A 20,266-nucleotide genomic window follows, 5' to 3' on the forward strand; every position below is an offset into this window, starting at 1 on the left:
AAGGGTGCCCATTACGTGGATCGCGAGCTACCAGTCGACCGCGCGGGGGTGTGTCAGTCGATCTCCAGCCAGGCTTTTAAAAAAAATAGACCTAAAAATGAGTGATCATCAATCTTCACCAAGACGTCACTTAAATGACATTCACGGTACCGGAGGGTCTTGTGAGATGATGCTGGCTGCTGCAAGATCATTATTATGAAAATATGACCGAGAGGAAGGCGAGAAACACTTTTTATTTCAACAGACTCTCGCGCCGTACCTTCCGTCAAAACTCTAAAGGCCGACTGCACATTTCCTATCTTCACAATAAAAGCCCTGTTTCATGCTGCCTGCGCTAACTAAATACAGAGTCTCGGAAAACTGGCGTGCACAAGCGATCCCTCAGAAAGCTGGCGTGCACATCACTTGTGCACGCTAGCTTTCCGAGACTCTTATTTTGTTAGCGCAGGCAGCATGAAGCAGGGCTTTTATTGTGAAGATAGGAAATGTGCAGTCGGCCTTTAGAGTTTTGACGGAAGGTACGGCGCGAAAGTCTGTTGAAATAAAAAGTGTTTCTCGCCTTCCTCGCTGTCATTTTTTCATGATAATGAACTGGCAGCAGCCAGCGTCATCTCACAAGACCCTCGGGTGCCGTGAATGTCAATCAAGCAAGCTACGGAATTTGCCGCCAATGTTTTTCTTGTAAAGTGTATGGAAGCTGGATGAATTAGATGCCAAAAACCAACCACTTTCATGTGGTATTGTACAGAAAGGACAACTTTTTTTTCTCCTCCGTTTGAAAATGTGGGCGTTATCATCATTACTGTCTGATTCCAATCAATGCAAGTCATCAGAATCAGGTAATACACCAACTTATATTCTTGTCTTTGTGAAAGAAAGACATCTATATGTGTTACACATGCTTGTATTATCATTAAACACATTTAACTTGTTTACAAAAATGTCTCTTTCATAAATAAATAAATATAAATGAGGTAGATCCCCTCGAGTTGGTCAATTGAAAAGTAGCTCGCCTGCAGAAAAAGTGTAGGCACCCCTGGCGTAGTGGGTAGAGCGGCCGTGCCAGAAACCGGAGGGTTGCAGGTTCGCTTCCCACCTATTGACATCCAAATTGCTGCCGTTGTGTCCTTGGGCAGGACACTTCACCCTTTGCACCCGGTGCCGCTCACATTGGTGAATGAATGATTGGTGGTGGTCAGTCTACCCCAGGGCAGCTTTGGCTACAAATGTAGCTTACCACCACCAGGTGTGAATGAATGATGGGTTCCCACTTCTCTGTGAGCGCTTTGAGTATCCAACAATAGAAAAGCGCGATATGAATCTAATCCATTATTATTATTATTATTATTATTATTATGTTAGAGTGTCTGCCTCACAATACGAAGGTCCTGCAGTCCTGGGTTCAAATCCAGGCTCGGGATCTTTCTGTGTGGAGTTTGCATGTTCTCCCCGTGAATGCGTGGGTTCCCTCCGGGTACTCCGGCTTCCTCCCACTTCCAAAGACATGCACCTGGGGATAGGTTGATTGGCAACACTAAATGGTCCCTAGTGTGTGAATGTGAGTGTGAATGTTGTCTGTCTATCTGTGTTGGCCCTGTGATGAGGTGGCGACTTGTCCAGGGTGTACCCTGCCTTCCGCCCGATTGTAGCTGAGATAGGCGCCAGCGCCCCCCGCGACCCCGAAAGGGAATAAGCGGTAGAAAATGGATGGGATGGATGGATTAATAGTTGATTATTGTCATGAATTGATTAACTTGGACCCCGACTTAAACAAGTTGAAGAACGTATTCGGGTGTTACCATTTAGTGGTCAATTGTACGGAATATGTACTGAACTGTGCAATCTACTAATACAAGTTTCAATCAATCAATGTTTGTCGTAACATCATATGCTTGAAATGTAATAAGCACTTATTCTTCTCTTGTATTGATACTTCACATTAGTTTTGGGCGATACTAAAGATTTGGGTATCAATCCAATACCAAGTAGTTACGGGGCAATATTGGTCATATCGTTACTGATACTGATACTAATAATTAAAAAAAATCACTATTATAATCAGGCAAATACACAGGATGGCGGTCTAACAATAGCTATTAAATATTCATATATATATATATATATTTTTTTTTTTTTTCTTCCATATATTCATTTTATATATACTTTTTGTGTATGTATGTATGTGTGTGTATGTGTATATATACTGTATATATATATATATATATATATATATATATATATATATATATATATATATATATATATATATATATATATATAATTAGGGATGCACCGAAATGAAAATTTGTGGCTGAAGCCGAAGCCGAATAATGAATGCAGTTTTTCACAATTTTTTAAATATTGCATAAATAGCCTAGAATAAATATTTAGACATGTTTTTCAAATAAAGTAATTTTTTATTGAATATTGACATTTTTTTAATATTCCAGTAGCCTTTTTCTTTTCAAAAAAAGCACAAAGTTTTTCATTTATATTAGGCCTTCAAACAAAACATGCATTCCAAAAAAAAAACAAAGTGCATTAAAGTGGATAAACCCACAACAAAGGAATTATTGTCCTTTTGGCAAAAGTCTGCTTAGCCACAGTAGATATGCTAATAATGTAAACAGAAGGCTCAAGTAAATCTCAATTAAGTGTGTGCTTGTAACCTCATACACTTATACAGGTACACAACATTGTAACCTCATACACTTATACAGGTACACAACATTGTAACCTCATACACTTATACAGGTACACAACATTGTAACCTCATACACTTATACAGGTACACAACATTGTAACCTCATACACTTATACAGGTACACAACATTGTAACCTCATACACTTATACAGGTACACAACATTGTAACCTCATACACTTATACAGGTACACAACATATCCCAACGTCACTGCACGTTGGTTGATTGCGTCACCGCCTCAAAAAATTGCGTCACACGCCACTATTCGGCCTTGTTTTTAACTCATTCCGCCGAAGGCCGAATGTGGCTTTTTCTGCCATATTCGGCCAAATACATTTGGTTACCGATTAATCGGTGCATCCCTAATAAATAAATATATATATATATATATATATATATATATATATATATATATATATATATATATATATATATATATATGTACATGCCTTGACCTTAAAAAGTTACAATTTGAGGCCTGTAAGACTATAACATAACAAAATGTGGAAAAAGTAAAGCGCTGTGAATACTTTCCAATTGCACTGTATTTGTCGCCATGGAAGCAGAGATTCCTGACTTAGAAGTGGGTTTGCACTAAAGTAACTATTCCGAACGCTACTTTGCTTGGAAGACGAGTTTGTTTGCTTGTCACTGTCAAATTTGTGGGCACGCCTAGAATGTGTCATCAACATGTGTTATCACGATATAACTATAGCATTAAAAGCCAAAGTTATATCATTTACATCAGGGGTCTCAAACTCAATTTACTTGGGGGCCACTGGACGCAGAGTCTGGGTGAGGCTGGGCCGCGAGAAAAGATTTCTTAAAAAAAAAAAATTTGCATACAACTCAGCATGTCTAGTTGTGTAATGACGTTTCAAATTGTATCCATTGTGCACCGCAACTTTCTCTGTGCAAATACGATACGTGGGGGGGCCCCTGTGCTCAACAAAGGAATATTGCATCTCCCACTTCTTCCTGGAATTGTCTTTGCTCATCTCTAACCTTTCTCTTCACTGCAGGCTTTAAAAAAGACATGTTTGGGGTTGTGGAATATATTTGTATTTAGGCAACGCATGGAGAATAATGTTATACCAGTTGGTACAAAATGCGGCTGCTAGACTTTTGACAAGAACAAGAAAGTTTGATCATATTACGCCTGTACTGTATATACCTTTATATACATATATACATACATATATACCTATACTGTATATACCTTTATATACATATATACATACATTTATACCTATACTGTATATACCTTTATATACATATATACATACATATATACCTATACTGTATATACCTTTATATACATATTTACATACATTTATACCTATACTGTATATACCTGTATATACATATATACATACATATATACCTATACTGTATATACCTTTATATACATATATACATACATATATACCTATACTGTATATACCTTTATATACATATATACATACATATATACCTATACTGTATATACCTTTATATACATATATACATACATTTATACCTATACTGTATATACCTTTATATACATATATACATACATATATACCTATACTTTATATACATATATACACCTATACTGGCTCACCTGCACTGGCTTCCTTATTTTGTACTTCTATAGTGTTTTGTATATTGTACAGAATTGCTTATTATTTTTATTGGATAGTAGTCTGTTTATTTCAATTGTTAGTTTTTCCTTTATTACCTCTTATGTCATTTATTTCACCCCATATTTGTTCCCACTACCGCACCTTAAGTTGGAGTCTTTAATCTCGTTATATGCAAATATAATGACAATAAAGTTCATTCTATTCTATTCTATTCTATTCTGTGCACTTAAGAGGTGACTTTAAGGTTTTACTACTTGCGTATAAAATACTACACGGTCTAGCTCCATCCTATCTTGCCGATTGTATTGTACCATATGTCCCGGCAAGAAATCTGCGTTCAAAAGACTCCGGCTTATTAGTGATTCCTAGAGCCCAAAAAAAGTCTGCGGGCTATAGAGCGTTTTCCGTTCGGGCTCCAGTACTCTGGAATGCCCTCCCGGTAACAGTTCGAGATGCTACCTCAGTAGAAGCATTTAAGTCTCACCTTAAAACTCATTTGTATACTCTAGCCTTTAAATAGACCTCCTTTTTAGACCAGTTGATCTGCCACTTCTTTTCTTTTTCTCCTCTGTCCCCCCCTCGTGGAGGGGGTCCGGTCCGATGACCATGGATGAAGTACTGGCTGTCCAGAGTCGAGACCCAGGATGGACCACTCGCCTGTGTATCGGTTGGGGACATCTCTACGCTGCTGATCCGCCTCCGCTTGGGATGGTTTCCTGTGGACGGGACTCTCGCTGCTGTCTTGGATCCGCTTTGAACTGAACTCTCGCGGCTGTGTTGGAGCCACTATGGATTGAACTTTCACAGTATCATGTTAGACCCGCTCGACATCCATTGCTTTCGGTCCCCTAGAGGGGGGGGGTTGCCCACATTTGAGGTCTTCTCCAAGGTTTCTCATAGTCATCATTGTCACTGGTGTCCCACTGGGTGTGAGTTTTCCTTGCCCTTTTGTGGGTTCTTCCGAGGATGTCGTAGTCATAGTGGTTTGTACAGTCCTTTGAGACATTTGTGATTTAGGACTAAATAAATAAACATTGATTGATTGATTGATTTCAGCACTATGTGTCGTTCCGCTTTTCCTCCCTACAGCAACACGGCGGTAAAGTACCGGGATAGCGAGCGCAAAAAAAGTGCGGGCTCCCGGAGTTTTATCAGGCGTCAAATAAAAATATATGTTGTGTTCATCGTGTGAAGGAATGCAAATTAAACAATAAAAAAAACAAATAACTGAATTGGTCCAGGTTATCGGGGACTGTTATTACTGACGGACAGGTGTAGCGGTGTGACTGCAGCCAGGCACGTAAGAAAACCCTCGTCTCCATGGCAACGTCTCTGTCGCTTTCACTCACTTGCCGCTTTTCCACTAACGCAGGGGTAGGCAACCCAAAATGTTGGAAGAGCCATTTTGGACCCAAATAACAAATATTGTCTCTGTTTGGAGCCGGAGGGAGGACGGGTGGTCTTGTCATGGAGTTTAGAGTTAAGGTAGCACAATTAGCCCCGAACGGGCTAACATCACGACTAACGTGTTACACATCCGATATCGCCCAGCGACTCTCTGCCGGAGTATCAGTGCTGGCGTCCTATGCACCACAGTTCTGTGTTGTCGCTCGGTCCTTCGGCGGAGTGCTATGGAAGCTACTCGGACCGCTTTTCTCCCCGGCCTGGAATGTTTATAGCAGCACCGAGAGCGTGTGGGTCTAGTGGAAAAGCGACAAAAGGTTTCTCTGCTTGCATCACGCAAGTGACGTTAATGTTCGGCCCTCGGGAGCCACATACCACACCATGATTGGTAGATTCCTTCATCTCCGCACACAACGCTGTCTAGCGCCATTCAAATAAAACTTGCGGGCCGCGCTAACATTAAACTTTCATATTAAGGCGGGGGCCGCAAAATAACGTCTCGCGGGCCGCTTGTCTGAGACCCCTGATTGATATCGTCTATAGTAGTGTTTTTCAACCTTTTTTTGAGCCAAGGCACAATTTTTTGCGTTGAAACAATCCAGAGGCACACCACCAGCAGAAATCATTATAAAATTAAACTCAATTGACAATAAAAAGTCGCCATCGCAATTGTTGGATATGACTTTAAAGCATAACCAAGCATGCATCAATATCAATCAATCAATCAATCAATCAATCAATGTTTATTTATATAGCCCCAAATCACAAATGTCTCAAAGGACTGCACAAATCATTACGACTACAACATCCTCGGAAGAACCCACAAAAGGGCAAGGAAAACTCACACCCAGTGGGCAGGGAGAATTCACACCCAGTGGGACGCTAGTGACAATGCTGACTATGAGAAACCTTGGAGAGGACCTCAGATGTGGGCAACCCCCCCCCTCTAGGGGACCGAAAGCAATGGATGTCGAGCGGGTCCAACATGATACTGTGAAAGTTCAATCCATAGTGGCTCCAACACAGCCGCGAGAGTTCAGTTCAAAGCGGATCCAAGACAGCAGCGAGAGTCCCGTCCACAGGAAACCATCTCAAGCGGAGGCGGGTCAGCAGCGTAGAGATGTCCCCAATCGATACAGGCGAGAGGTCCATCCTGGGTCCCGACGAGCGGTCCATCCTGGGTCTCGACTCTGGACAGCCAGTACTTCATCCATTGTTATCGGACCGGACCCCCTCCACAAGGGGGGGGGGACATACGAGAAAGAAAAGAAGCGGCAGATCAACTGCTCTAAAAGCTCTTGTCTCAAAGTAGGTGTACTGTCACCACCTCTCACATCACATCCTGACTTATTTGGACTTTTTTTGCTGTTTTCTTGTGTGTAGTCTTGTTTTTCTTGTCTTGCGCTCCTATTTTGGTGGCTTTTTCTCTTATTTTGGTATTTTCCTGTAGCACTTTCATGTCTTCCTTTTGAGCGATATTTCCTGCATCTACTTTTGTTTTAGCAATCAAAAATATTTCAGTTGTTTTTATCCTTCTTTGTGGGGAGATTGTCATGTCATGTTAGGATGTACATCGTGGACACCGTCTTTGCTCCACAGTAAGTCTTTGCTGTCGTCCAGCATTCTGTTTTTGTTGACTTTGTAGCCAGGTCGGTTTTAGTTTGGTTCTGCATCGCCATCCCTAAGCTTCAATGCCTTTTCTTAGGGCCACAGGCCTTTTGTTTATTTTTGGTTTAAGCGTTAGACACCTTCTTACCTGCATGGTAACCCTGCCTCTTGCTGTTTGACATCTACAAAGCAATTAGCTACCGGCTGCCAAGAGTATTATACGGTTACTCTGCCGAGCTCTACACAGCATCGACACTCAACAACAACACATCATTTACAGACTAGAATTACTGGTTTGGTAAAAGTATTTTTAACCCAAATATGTGAAATTAGATAAGATACACCAGACTGTATCTGACGCCGCGGCACAGTGGTTGAAAAACACTGGTCTATAGTGAGCAACTCTAGCCCGGGTTATGTTCTACGTATTGAACGATCCATGCGAGGCATAATAACAGCAATTATGTTGGTTTCTTGAAGCTGCTTTTCATGACCTACTTTCAATTGTTTCCACTCGTGTGTGGAATGCATTTATGATTCTTGTTAATGAAATGTTAGGATTTGGAAGTCCACAAATTGCCAACAAAAAGTGATTGTTCCCTCTGTCAACATAGAAACGGACAAACACGGAGGCGTTGCAGTGTAGCGCACATGATGCTGTGCGCTAAAAAAAAAGCGCAATTTTAGTGTTAAAGATGTGCATTTATTTGAAAAAGTCATCAAGGTTATGGCAATAATAAATTGTCTTATTTTAACTATTTTCCCTAAAATACACTTTGAGGCTATAAAGTCTGTTTTGTCCGATTACTTGATTATTTGATCAAGTGTGGCACCCTGAGCTCTCTACTTCAGTACGATTATGCCTTCACTACTGAATACTTTCTAATACGCTTCTGCACTGGAGATTGGGTATCTAACAGCCACTACTTTTTTCCTACCCTTAGAACACTGCGGCTTACGAAAACGGTGCAGCTAAGTTATGGATTTTCTTTTCCGCTGACGGCCACAATGCACGTAGCAAGCAAATACACTGAAAAGGTGTGCTATTGTTTGTGCTACAGTGCCGTTTTTGGACAAGTTCTCTCACTGCAGGTGCTGTAGTGTCCTTCCATTTACTCTTTTCAACCGGAAGTAGAAGTGTCGTTTCGTCTTTTAGCCGTCCGTAGCGCGCCTGCTCTAAAAGATTCTTCATTCATCACTCTAAGCATGTTTGTAAATTTTACGATATAGCTGAAACTGTTTATACCTACTAAACCGTTCCAGGTGTGATGCCTGGAGGAGTGTTATTAGCATATCTGTACAGGCTATTGCAATTTACTGTAATGCAATGTAGCATTGGCTAATATGCTATCATGTTTACGGGTGTATGTGTTAGTGTTATTAACTTACAATGGAATTATTTTTATATTGTTTCAGTTTCGTAAATTTCTTAGTAAACTTACAAAGAAGTCATCAAGGCGTTTTTGAGAGTGTTTAGCTGATTGTGGAGCCAGGGTCTGCAGCTAATGTGGGTCCATGAGGATGACTTCTGGTTTGTTTAATCATCCGTTTTACTGCCTTGTTACATGCACCGTTTGGAAACAATTATAGTACGTATATAAACATTTACAGAATCTTTCTGTGTAAACAACTCATATTATTGCTGTGTGTATGTGTGTGTGTGTGTGTGTGTGTGTGTGTGTGTAAAAATGTATATGTGTGTATATATGCGTGTGTGTGTATATATGTATATGTGCGTGTGTGTGTGTGTATATACATATATATATATATTTATATATAGGGATGCACCGAAATGAAAATTTGTGGCTGAAGCCGAAGCCGAATACCGAATAATGAATGCAGTTTTTCACAATTTTTTAAATATTGTGTGAATGTGAGTGTGAATGTTGTCTGTCTATCTGTGTTGGCCCTGCGATGAGGTGGCGACTTGTCCAGGGTGTACGCCGCCTTCCGCCCGATTGTAGCTGAGATAGGCACCAGCGCCCCCCGCGACCCCAAAAGGGAATAAGCGGTAGAAAATGGATGGATGGATGGATAAATAGCCTAGAATAAATATTTAGACATGTTTTTCAAATAAAGTAATTTTTTTATTGAATATTGACATTTTTTTAATATTCCAATAGCCTTTGCTTTTCAAAAAAAGCACAACGTTTTTCATTTATATTAGGCCTTCAAACAAAACATGCATTCCCCCCAAAAAATAAAGTGCATTAAAGTGGATAAACCCACAACAAATGAATTATTGTCCTTTTGGCAAAAGTCTGCTTAGCCACAGTAGATATGCTAATAATGTAAACAGAAGGCTCAAGTAAATCTCAATAAGTGTGTGCTTGTAACCTCATACACTTATACAGGTAGCCTACACAACAGGCTAATAATGTAAACAGAGGCCCCAATAAATCTCAATTAAGTGTGTGCTTGTAACCTCATACACTTATACAGGTACACAACATTGTAACCTCAAACACTTATACAGGTACACAACATTGTAACCTCATACACTTATACAGGTACACAACATATCCCAACGTCACTGCACGTTGGTTGATTGCATCACCGCCTCAAAAAATTGCATCACATGCCACTATTCAGCCTTGTTTTTAACTCATTCCACCGAAGGCCGAATGTGGCTTTTTTTGCCAAATTCGGCCGAATATATTCGATTACCGATTAATCGGTGCATCCCTAATATATATATATATATATATATATATATATATATATATATATATATATATATATATATATATATATATATATATATATATATATATATTATATAGTGGAGCAAAAAAGTATTTAGTCAGCCAGCGATTGTGCAAGTTCTCCCACTTAAAATGATGACAGAGGTCTGTAAATTTCATCATAGGTACACTTCAACTGTGAGACAGAATGTGAAAAAAAAATCCAGGAATTCACATTGTAGGAATTTTAAAGAATTTATTTGTAAATTATGGTGGAAAATAAGTATTTGGTCAATAACAAAAATTCAACTCAATACTTTTTAATATAACCTTTTGTTGGCAGGTCAAACGATTACTATAGGTCTTTACCAGGTTTGCACTCACATCAGCTGGTATTTTGGCCCACTACTTTTATGCAGATCTTCTCGAGAGCAGTGATGTTTTGGGGCTGTCGCCGAGCAACACAGACTTTCAACTCCCTCCACAGATTTTCTATGGGTTTGAAGTCTGGAGACTGGCTAGGCCACTTCAGTACTTTCAAATGCTTCTTACGGAGCCACTCCTTTGTTGCCCGGGCGGTGCGTTTGGAATTATTGTCATGCTGGAAGACCCAGCCACGTTTCATCTTCAAAGCTCTCACTGATGGAAGGAGGATTTGGCTCAAAATCTCACGATACATGGCCCCATTTATTCTTTCCTTAACACTGATCAATCGGCATGTCCCCTTCGCAGAAAAACAGCCCCAGAGCATGATGTTTCCACCCCCATGCTTCACAGTAGGTATGGTGTTCTTGGGATGCAACTCAGTATTCTTCTTCCTCCAAACACGACGAGTTGAGTTCATACCAAAAAGTTATATTTTGGTTTCATCTGACCACATGACATTCTCCCAATCCTCTGCTGTATCCTGTATCATCCATGTGCTCTCTGGCAAACTTCAGACGGACTTGGACATGCACTAACTTAAGCAGGGGGACACGTCTGTCACTGCAGGATTTGATTCCCTGTTGGCGTAGTGTGTTACTGATGGTAACCTTTGTTACTTTGGTCCCAGCTCTCTGCAGATCATTCACAAGGTCCCCCCGTATGGTTCTGGGATTTTTGCTCACCGTTCTCATGATCATTTTAATATGATCGTAATTTACAAATAAATTCTTTAAAATTCGTACAATGTGAATTCCTGGATTTTTCTTTCACATTCTGTCTCTCACAGTTGAAGTGTACCTATGATGAAAATTACAGACCTCTGTCATCATTTTAAGTGGGAGAACTTGCACAATCGCTGGCTGACTAAATACTTTTTTGCCCCACTGTATATAATTTACATTAAAGTCATACATGGATTCAGTCCTTTAAGATGTCAAACTTCTCAATCAATCAATCAATCAATATGTAAACTTTTGATCCTGACTGTAAATATACCTGGCCAGTCTAGGGGTCATGTGCCTGACCTACATTCACCCAACACCTGACATCCTCCCAGACCCTGACGCAAGTCGTGTAAACAACTCGGCTGTTCTCCATGTTGTTTGTACCGATTAGCATTAATTATGCCATGTCAGTTGAAAATGTGAGGGAAAAAAAGTAATGTCGGGGTGTTTTAATAAATGTATTTGACGAAACAATTAGACCACAATTGTCCATTGTAGGGATGTCACGGTATGAACATTTCTTATCACGGTTGTTGTGACCAAAACTAGCATGGTTATTATTATTATTATTATTATTATTAATATTATTATTATTACATACAGAATAGTGCTGCTCGGATCCTGATGAGAGTTCGGAAATACGAGCATATCACACCAATTCTCAAACCCCTTCACAGGCTTCCTGTTACACTCAGGATCGAATACAAAGTATCCCTTCTCCCCCACCAGTGCCTCAATGGAAACGCCCCCCTCTACCTCAAAGAACTACTCACCCCCAAATCCTCCAACCTCCGAGGACAAAGCTACAAACAATGCCCTCCCCCAGTCTGTGGAACGCTCTCCCTGACCACTTAAGGGCACCACAGACTGTGGATGCTTTTAAAAATGGCTTAAAAACCCTTCTTTTATTTTTATTTTTTTTGATATATCCATACTACTTCTAGCAATTAGGGTGTTCTATTTTTTATTTTTATTATCTTTTTATTTTTTAATACACTGTAGCACTTTGAGGTTGTTTGCTCAATGTAAAGTGTTTTTTTTTTTTTACAAATAAAATATTATTATTTTTATTGTATTCCCATGAACATTATAATGTTGTAAAAAACTATCCATCCATCCATCCATCCATCTTCTTCCGCTTATCCGAGGTCGGGTCGCGGGGGCAGCAGCCTAAGCAGGGACGCCCAGACTTCCCTCTCCCCAGCCACTTCGTCTAGCTCTTCCCGGGGGATCCCGAGGCGTTCCCAGGCCAGCATAGTCTTCCCAACGTGTCCTGGGTCTTCCCCGTGGCCTCCTACCGGTTGGATGTGCCCTAAACACCTCCCTAAGGAGGCGGTCGGGTGGCATCCTGACCAGATGCCCAAACCACCTCATCTGGCTCCTCTCGATGTGAAGGAGCAGCGGCTTTACTTTGAGTTCCTCCCGGATGGCAGAGCTTCTCACCCTATCTCTAAGGGAGAGACCCAAACTCATTTTGGCCGCTTGTACCCGTGATCTTATCCTTTCGGTCATGACCCAAAGCTCATGACCATAGGTGAGGATGGGAACGTAGATCGACCGGTAAATTGAGAGCTTTGCCTTCCGGCTCAGCTCCTTCTTCACCACAACAGATCAGTACAACGTTCGCATTACTGAAGACGCCGCACCGATCCGCCTGTCGATCTCACCATCCACTCGTGAACAAGACTCCTAGGTACTTGAACTCCTCCACTAGGGGCAGGGTCTCCTCCCCAACCCGGAGATGGCACTCCACCCTTTTCCGGGAGAGAACCATAAAAACTATGGTAAAAAACTATTTATCACAAAAATTCTGGCAAATAAGCTGCCAGCTTTTTCCGTATCCCCACCTCCACCCAAAAAATACAGTGGTACTTTTTTTTTTCCCCGTTTACTGTAAAATGTCGTAAAAAATGAAAAAACCCACTATACTTTACAGTAAAATTTTGTAAATTTTTTTCATGTAAAATCGACAGTCTACTTTAAACAATTAATATAATTAATAATGAAATCCAGAGGCAAATTGGTACATTATTCAGTGTTACAAGCGGCCCTCTGAAGGCTGCCATGTGGCCCTCAATGAAAGCCACTCTGACATCCCCGCTCTGACATGATGATGGCTGGAATGTTTTGCTACATTTGCGGTGACAACTTCTGCAGTGAAACACGCAAGGAGAGAGAGATCCTCCATGGGGTTAAGCTCGCCAGTGGAACATTATCTTCACATGATTCACATCCTGCAGCGTCTCTTTTCCTAATTTGTCCCTCGTGCTCCCTTTTTTTTTTCTTTCTTTCTCTCCCCCCTTTTTTATTTTAGGATCGATGTGACGCCATCGAGAAGCACACGCAGTCCGGCTTGGAGCTGGCGGAGAAGTATGTGAAGTTTGTGAAGGAGAGGACGGAGATTGAGCAAAGCTATGCCAAGCAGCTGAGGTGGGCCTCGATCTTCTCCTGCCATCATCTCTTTGTGTGTGTGTGTGTATATATGTGTGTGTTTATTTGTGTGTTTATGGCGCATTTGTGTGGTCTCATGACTCAATCACTGTCAGAACACACTGGCCTCATTCTCATTCTCCAGCCGCTGCTCCCTCCTCATCCTCCAGAGGAAGTGGGAGCAGACAGTCACATGACAGACAGGATGGTGTCAGAGTGAAAGGAAGAAGATTTGTCTTTTTTTATTCACACTTTCACTGAAACACTTATGATGTCATGCGGCTTTCCTTTTCAGTCACCACACCTTCCCCATTACTCCTTTTTAATATACCGCACATTACGGATGTAACAGTAACAATCTCACAGTATCTTATTATCACGGTACTAAGGCCACAGTTGTGTGTGCGTGTGTGTGCGTGCGTATGTGTATATATGTATATATATATATATATATATATATATATATATATATATATATATATATATATATATATATATATATATACATATATACATACACACATATATATATATATATATACATATATATGTATATACATACACACATGTATGTATATACATACATTTATGTATGTATATATATATATACACACACTTATATACACATATATATGTACACACATATATGTATATATATATATACATACACACATAATTATACACACACACATACATATATGTATGTATATGTGTGTGTGTATGTATGTATGCATATATATATATATGTGTATATATATATATATGTATGTATATGTGTGTGTGTATGTATATATATATATATATAATATATATATATATATATGTGTGTGTGTGTATATATATATATATATATATATATATATATATATATTAGGGCTGCGAATCTTTGGGTGTCCCACGATTCGATTCAATATTGATTCTTGAGGTCGCGATTCGATTATATATCGATTTTTTTTCGATATATATATATATATACATACACACACAAAAAGTATATATAAAATGAATATATATATAAATATATATATATGTACACATATATCTATTTTATTTATATATATATATATATATATATGTATATATATATATATATATATATGTATGTATATATATATATATATATAAAATCTCCTGATGATTGAGGGAACCCCTCATGAAACAGTTCTGTAGAGACGAAGTAGTCTTGTGATTTTTCCCACACCTACATATTGCGCTCTACCACGGTATCGAGCACTATTCTCTGGATAATCCAATCAAGACATATATATATACATACATACATACATACACATAATTATATACACATACACATATATATATTAGGGCTGCGAATCTTTGGGTGTCCCACGATTCGATTCAATATTTATTCTTGGGGTCGTGATTCGAATATATATATCGATTTTTTTCGATTCAACGCGATTCTTTATTCAAAAACGATATTTTTCCCGATTTAAAAGGATTCTCTATTTATTCAATACATAGATTTCAGCAGGATCTACCCCAGTCTGCTGACATGCTAGCAGAGTAGTAGATTTTTGAAAAAAAAAAAGCTTTTATAATTGTAAAGGACAATGTTTTATCAACTGATTGCAATAATGTAAATTTGTTTTAACTATTAAACGAACCAAAAATATGACTTATTTTATCTTTGTGAAAACATTGGACACAGTGTGTTGTCCAGCTTATGAGATGTGATGCAAGTGTAAGCCACTGTGACACTATTGTTCTTATTTATTATTTTTATAAATGTCTAATGATAATGTCAATGAGGGATTTTTAATCACTGCTATGCTGAAATTATAACTAATATTGATACTTTTGTTGATAATATTAATTTTTGTTTCACTACTTTTGGTTTGTTCTGTGTGGTGTTTGTGTCTCCTCTCAATTCCTCTGTTTATTGCAGTTCTGAGTGTTACTGGTTCAGGTTTGGTTTTGGAATTGTATTGCATTGTTATGGTATTTCTGTGTATTGTTTTGTTGGATGGATAAAAAAAAAAAAAAAAAAGAGAATCGATTCTGAATCGCACAACGTGAGAATCGCGATTCGTATTTGAATCCATTTTTTCCCCCACACCCCTATGTATGTATGTACAGTGCCCTCCATAATTATTGGCACCCCTGGTTGAGATGTGTTAAAAGCCTTAAAATAAATTCAGTGTTTATTGCAGAAGAATACTGTCACACTGAAAATTGTAGGAAAATGTAGCCTTCAACTCAAATGAATTGTAAGAAAATAAAAAAATCCCTGACTAAAAAATAATTATTTTTCATTAAATCACCTGTTCCACAATTATTGGCACCCTTAACAATTCCCAGGAAATAAATATAATTGAAGCATTTCTGTCATTTCTACAGTAGTTTACAAAGTTTACCAGAGTACGTAGGAACATTTAATTAGTAATTCATCACTTCCTGTTTCCCTGGGGTATAAATATGACGTGACACCGAGGCCATTTCTCTTATCCACTCTTAAACATGGGAAAGACAAAGGAACACAGCATACAAGTGAGGCAGATGTGCGTCGACCTTCACAGGTCAGGCAGAGGCTACAAGAAGATTGCCACTCAACTGCAGCTGCCCATATCCACTGTGAGAGGAATAATTAAGAAGTTCAAAACAACTGGAACAGTGGTAAATAAGCCTGGACGAGGACCCAAGTTTATTTTGCCACCACGCACAGTGAGGAGGATGGTAAGAGAAATCAAAAGATCTCCAAAGCTCACTGTTACAGAATTACAACAAATGGTAGCATCCTGGGGTCACAAAGTCTCCAAATCAACCATCAGGCGCTGTCTACACGCCAACAAGCTGTTTGGGAGGCATGCACGGAGAAAACCTTTCCTCACTCACAATCATAAACGCAAGCGTCTGGAGTTCGCCAAACGGTATTGGGGCTTCAACTGGGACCGTGTGCTTTGGTCAGATGAGACCAAGATTGAGCTTTTTGGCAACAAACACTCTAAGTGGGTCTGGCGTACCACGAAAGATGCGCATGCTGAAAAGCACCTCATACCCACTGTGAAGTATGGGGGTGGGTCAGTGATGCTGTGGGGCTGTTTCACTTCCAAAGGCCCTGGGAACCTTGTTAGGGTGCATGGCATCATGAATGCTTTGAAATACCAGGACATTTTAAATCAAAATCTGTTGCCCTCTGCCCGAAAGCTGAAGCTGGGTCGTCACTGGGTCTTTCAGCAAGACAATGACCCTAAACATATGGCCAAATCTACACAGAAATGGTTCACCAGACACAAAATCAAGCTCCTCCCATGGCCATCTCAGTCCCCTGACCTCAACCCCATTGAGAACCTGTGGGGTGAGCTGAAAAGGAGAGTACAGAGGAGAGGACCCAGGTCTCTGGATGATTTAGAGAGATTCTGCAAAGAGGAATGGCTGAAAATCCCTCTTTCTGTCTTTGCCCATCTTGTGAAACATTATAGGAGAAGATTAGGTGCTGTTTTGTTGGCAAAAGGGGGTTGTACAAAATATTAACACCAGGGGTGCTAATAATTGTGACACACATTATTTGATGTCAAATAATTATTTCTTTATGTGGGATTTTTTCCCCACTGAATAAATGCACTTGTATTGAAGGTTGGATTTTTCTCTTTTTTTCCATTAAGGTCCCATATTATTTAGAAAAAAAATAAAATAATTGGAAGCTAAAAAACACATCTCAACCAGGGGTGCCAATAATTATGGAGGGCACTGTATGTATGTATGTATATATATATATATATGTATATATATATATGTATATATATATATATATATATATATATATATATATATATATATATATATATATATATATATATATATATATATATATATATATATATATATATATATATATATATATATATATATATATATATATATATCTAACCGTGGCCTTAGTACCATGATACTAACATACTGTGAGAGTTTGTTCTTGTTACATCCGTAATGTAAAGTATTTTAAAATGAATATATACACAACACAGACCAAGAGTTTGGACACACCTTCTCCTTCCAATGCGTTTTCTTTATTTTCATGGCTATTTACATTGCAGATTGTCACTGAAGGCATCAAAACTACAATTAAATTCCATATACTGATATACTAAAGGTTTTAAGTGTTGGACGTGCATGCAAATGTTTAAAATTAGATTTTCCTCTCAAGTCATATTTCTTCTCTTTTATCCAGCATAACTGTTGTACATTCTCGGCTAGCAGCTTATAGTTTGCTTTGTACATCATTTTAGCGGCTTGCAAATGCACCAAATTGTGGTATTTCAATATTTTTGATTCAGTAAATAAATGGTTTGTATGTTCTCTATATCCAACATGATGTATTATTCTAATTGATCTGTTTTGTAACACAGTTAATGAATGAAGTGCACATTTGTAGTTATTTCCCCATATTTGTACACAATAACTCAGATATGCAACACTGGCCTGCAGTAGAGAATATGAAGTGATTTTTGGTCTGGGACATGTTTTGCTTTATTCATACTGAAGTGTTTCTTAATTATGTTATGTTTCGTTTTGTATTGTGTAGTTATATTTATATGGTGATTATTATTATGTGACTGTTAATTGTTTGCCTGTTTTCTTATTGATGCTTTTATTATTATTATTTTTTGTCTGTATTGTGTAGTTATAACTATATTATTTTACTTGTAATTGTATTGAGTTGTGGACCCCAGGAAGACTAGTGGGTTGTGTAAAAATGAAAAATCAAATGTTATAATTATTTTAACTCACACACAGAATACTTCAGACTCACAATTTGGCAAGTTTCCTCTTGGCCATTCTTCTCTAACGAGCTGTCATTAAAATGCTGTTGTTAAACATTGCATGTGTGTGATGTTGCTTGGGTTTACCCGGTTTCCTATTTTTAAAGTGGACTCTCCTAAAGTGGAACAGAGATCTGAGCCAAATTTGTGTACATATTGTTTTGACACTTTCGCTTCTTCCCCAGGAACCTGTCGAAGAAATTTAATCTCAAAAGGATCGGAAAAGATGAGCCGGATTGCAGGTGAGACACTTTGATGCAAACAATGTCAATCTTAATTGGATCCAACATCAAATTGTACAACTTTTAAGGTTTAGATGAACAGGTGAGACTCCAAAAAATGTGAAATGATTCTTTATTTATTCCAGCTGTTACATTTATAAGGTGAAACTAACATGTAGTATATTGCCAAAAGTATTTGGCTACCCATCCAAATGATGAGAATCAAATTTCCTAATCACTTGGTGTATAAAATCAAGCACTTAGGCATGGAGACGGTTTTTCGACAAACATTTGTGAAAGAATGGGCCGCTTTCAGTGATTTCCAGCGTGGAACTGTCATAGGATGCCACCTGTGCAACAAATCCAGTTGTGAAATTTCCTCGCTCCTTGATATTCCACAGTCAACTTTATTATAAAAAAAGTGAAAAGTTTGGGGAACAACAGCAACTCAGCCACCAAGTGGTAGTCCACGTAAACTGACCGAGGTGGTCAGTGGATGCTGAAGCGCATAGTGCAGAGATTTTCTGCACAGTCAGTTGCTACAGAGCTCCAAACTTCATGAGACCTTCCAATTAGCCCACGTACAGAACGCAGAGAGCTTCATGGAATGGGTTTCCATGGCCGGGCAGCTGCATCTAAGCCATACATCACCAAGTTCAATGCCAAGCGTGGGATGCAGTGGTGTAAAGCACGTCGCCACTGGACTCTAGAGCTGTGGAGACGCCTTCTCTGGAGTGATGAATCTGATGGACCAGTTTGGGTTTGGAGGTTGCCAGGAGAACGCTATATTTCGGACTGCATTGTGCCGAGTGGGAAATTTTTTGTTGAGGAGGAATTATGGTGTGGGGTTGTTTTTCAGGCCGCAGAAAAAAAATTTATACAAAAAAAAAATATATTTTTTTATTTTTATTAAATCAACATAAAAAACACAATATACACTTACAATTAGTGCACCAACCACAAAAACCTTCCTTTTTCATGCCAAAAACCTCCCTTTTTCATGACAAAGAAGAAGAAAAAAAAAAAGGATGTCAAGCCTTCTTTTCATCAAAATGATAAGAAAGGTGTTACGTATATCCCCTAGGGGCAGGGGGGTTGCCCACATATGCAGTCCTCTCCAAGGTTTCTCATAGTCATCATAGTCACTGTCAACGGCGTCCCACTGGGGTGAGTTTTTCCTTGCCCTTATGTGGACTCTGTACCGAGGATGTTGTTGTGGTTTGTGCAGGATTTAGGGCTATATAAATAAACATTGATTGATTGATATCAGTCTGAATGTAATGACTTTATATCACATTTGTTTCACATTTGAAGTAAAATTGCGGACATGGATGAGATATTTTCACTATAATTGTTTTAGGTTTCACCTGTAGATAGATTTAGACACCTGCCAATAACATCAAGGGTGGGAAAATATAAATGGATCAAGATGCTGCACCTTTATCCAGATTTGCACCACAATCTATGGGTTCTTTCTCGATCCATGCGCTGCCTCTTTAAGGACGTTGGTTAAAGAGCAGCTCCACCTTTTTTTGGAATGTTGCTTATCACTCACAATTCTTTTGCAAGACAAGAACACGTGTTTTTTTTCCCTCAGCACGTTAGCTCTCTGTGGTCCCGGCGACACTAAATAAAAAAAGTTCCTTAACATTAGCGCTT

The 20,266-nt window shown here is 38.9% G+C and overlaps 1 protein-coding gene across 4 annotated transcripts in view; it reads left to right on the top strand.

The window, feature by feature from the left end:
- Positions 1 to 20,266, top strand: part of trip10a (thyroid hormone receptor interactor 10a) — a 101,803-nt gene that overhangs the window by 20,931 nt on the left and 60,606 nt on the right. For all 4 annotated transcript variants that reach the window (XM_061905215.1, XM_061905216.1, XM_061905217.1 and 1 more), the window contains exons 2-3: positions 13,490 to 13,605; positions 18,572 to 18,628. In XM_061905215.1, coding sequence (XP_061761199.1) covers positions 13,490 to 13,605; positions 18,572 to 18,628 — 173 coding nt within the window. The remainder of the gene's footprint in view (positions 1 to 13,489; positions 13,606 to 18,571; positions 18,629 to 20,266) is intronic.

The sequence above is a fragment of the Nerophis ophidion genome, linkage group LG07, assembly GCF_033978795.1.
Source record: "Nerophis ophidion isolate RoL-2023_Sa linkage group LG07, RoL_Noph_v1.0, whole genome shotgun sequence".
NCBI lineage: Eukaryota > Metazoa > Chordata > Actinopteri > Syngnathiformes > Syngnathidae > Nerophis > Nerophis ophidion.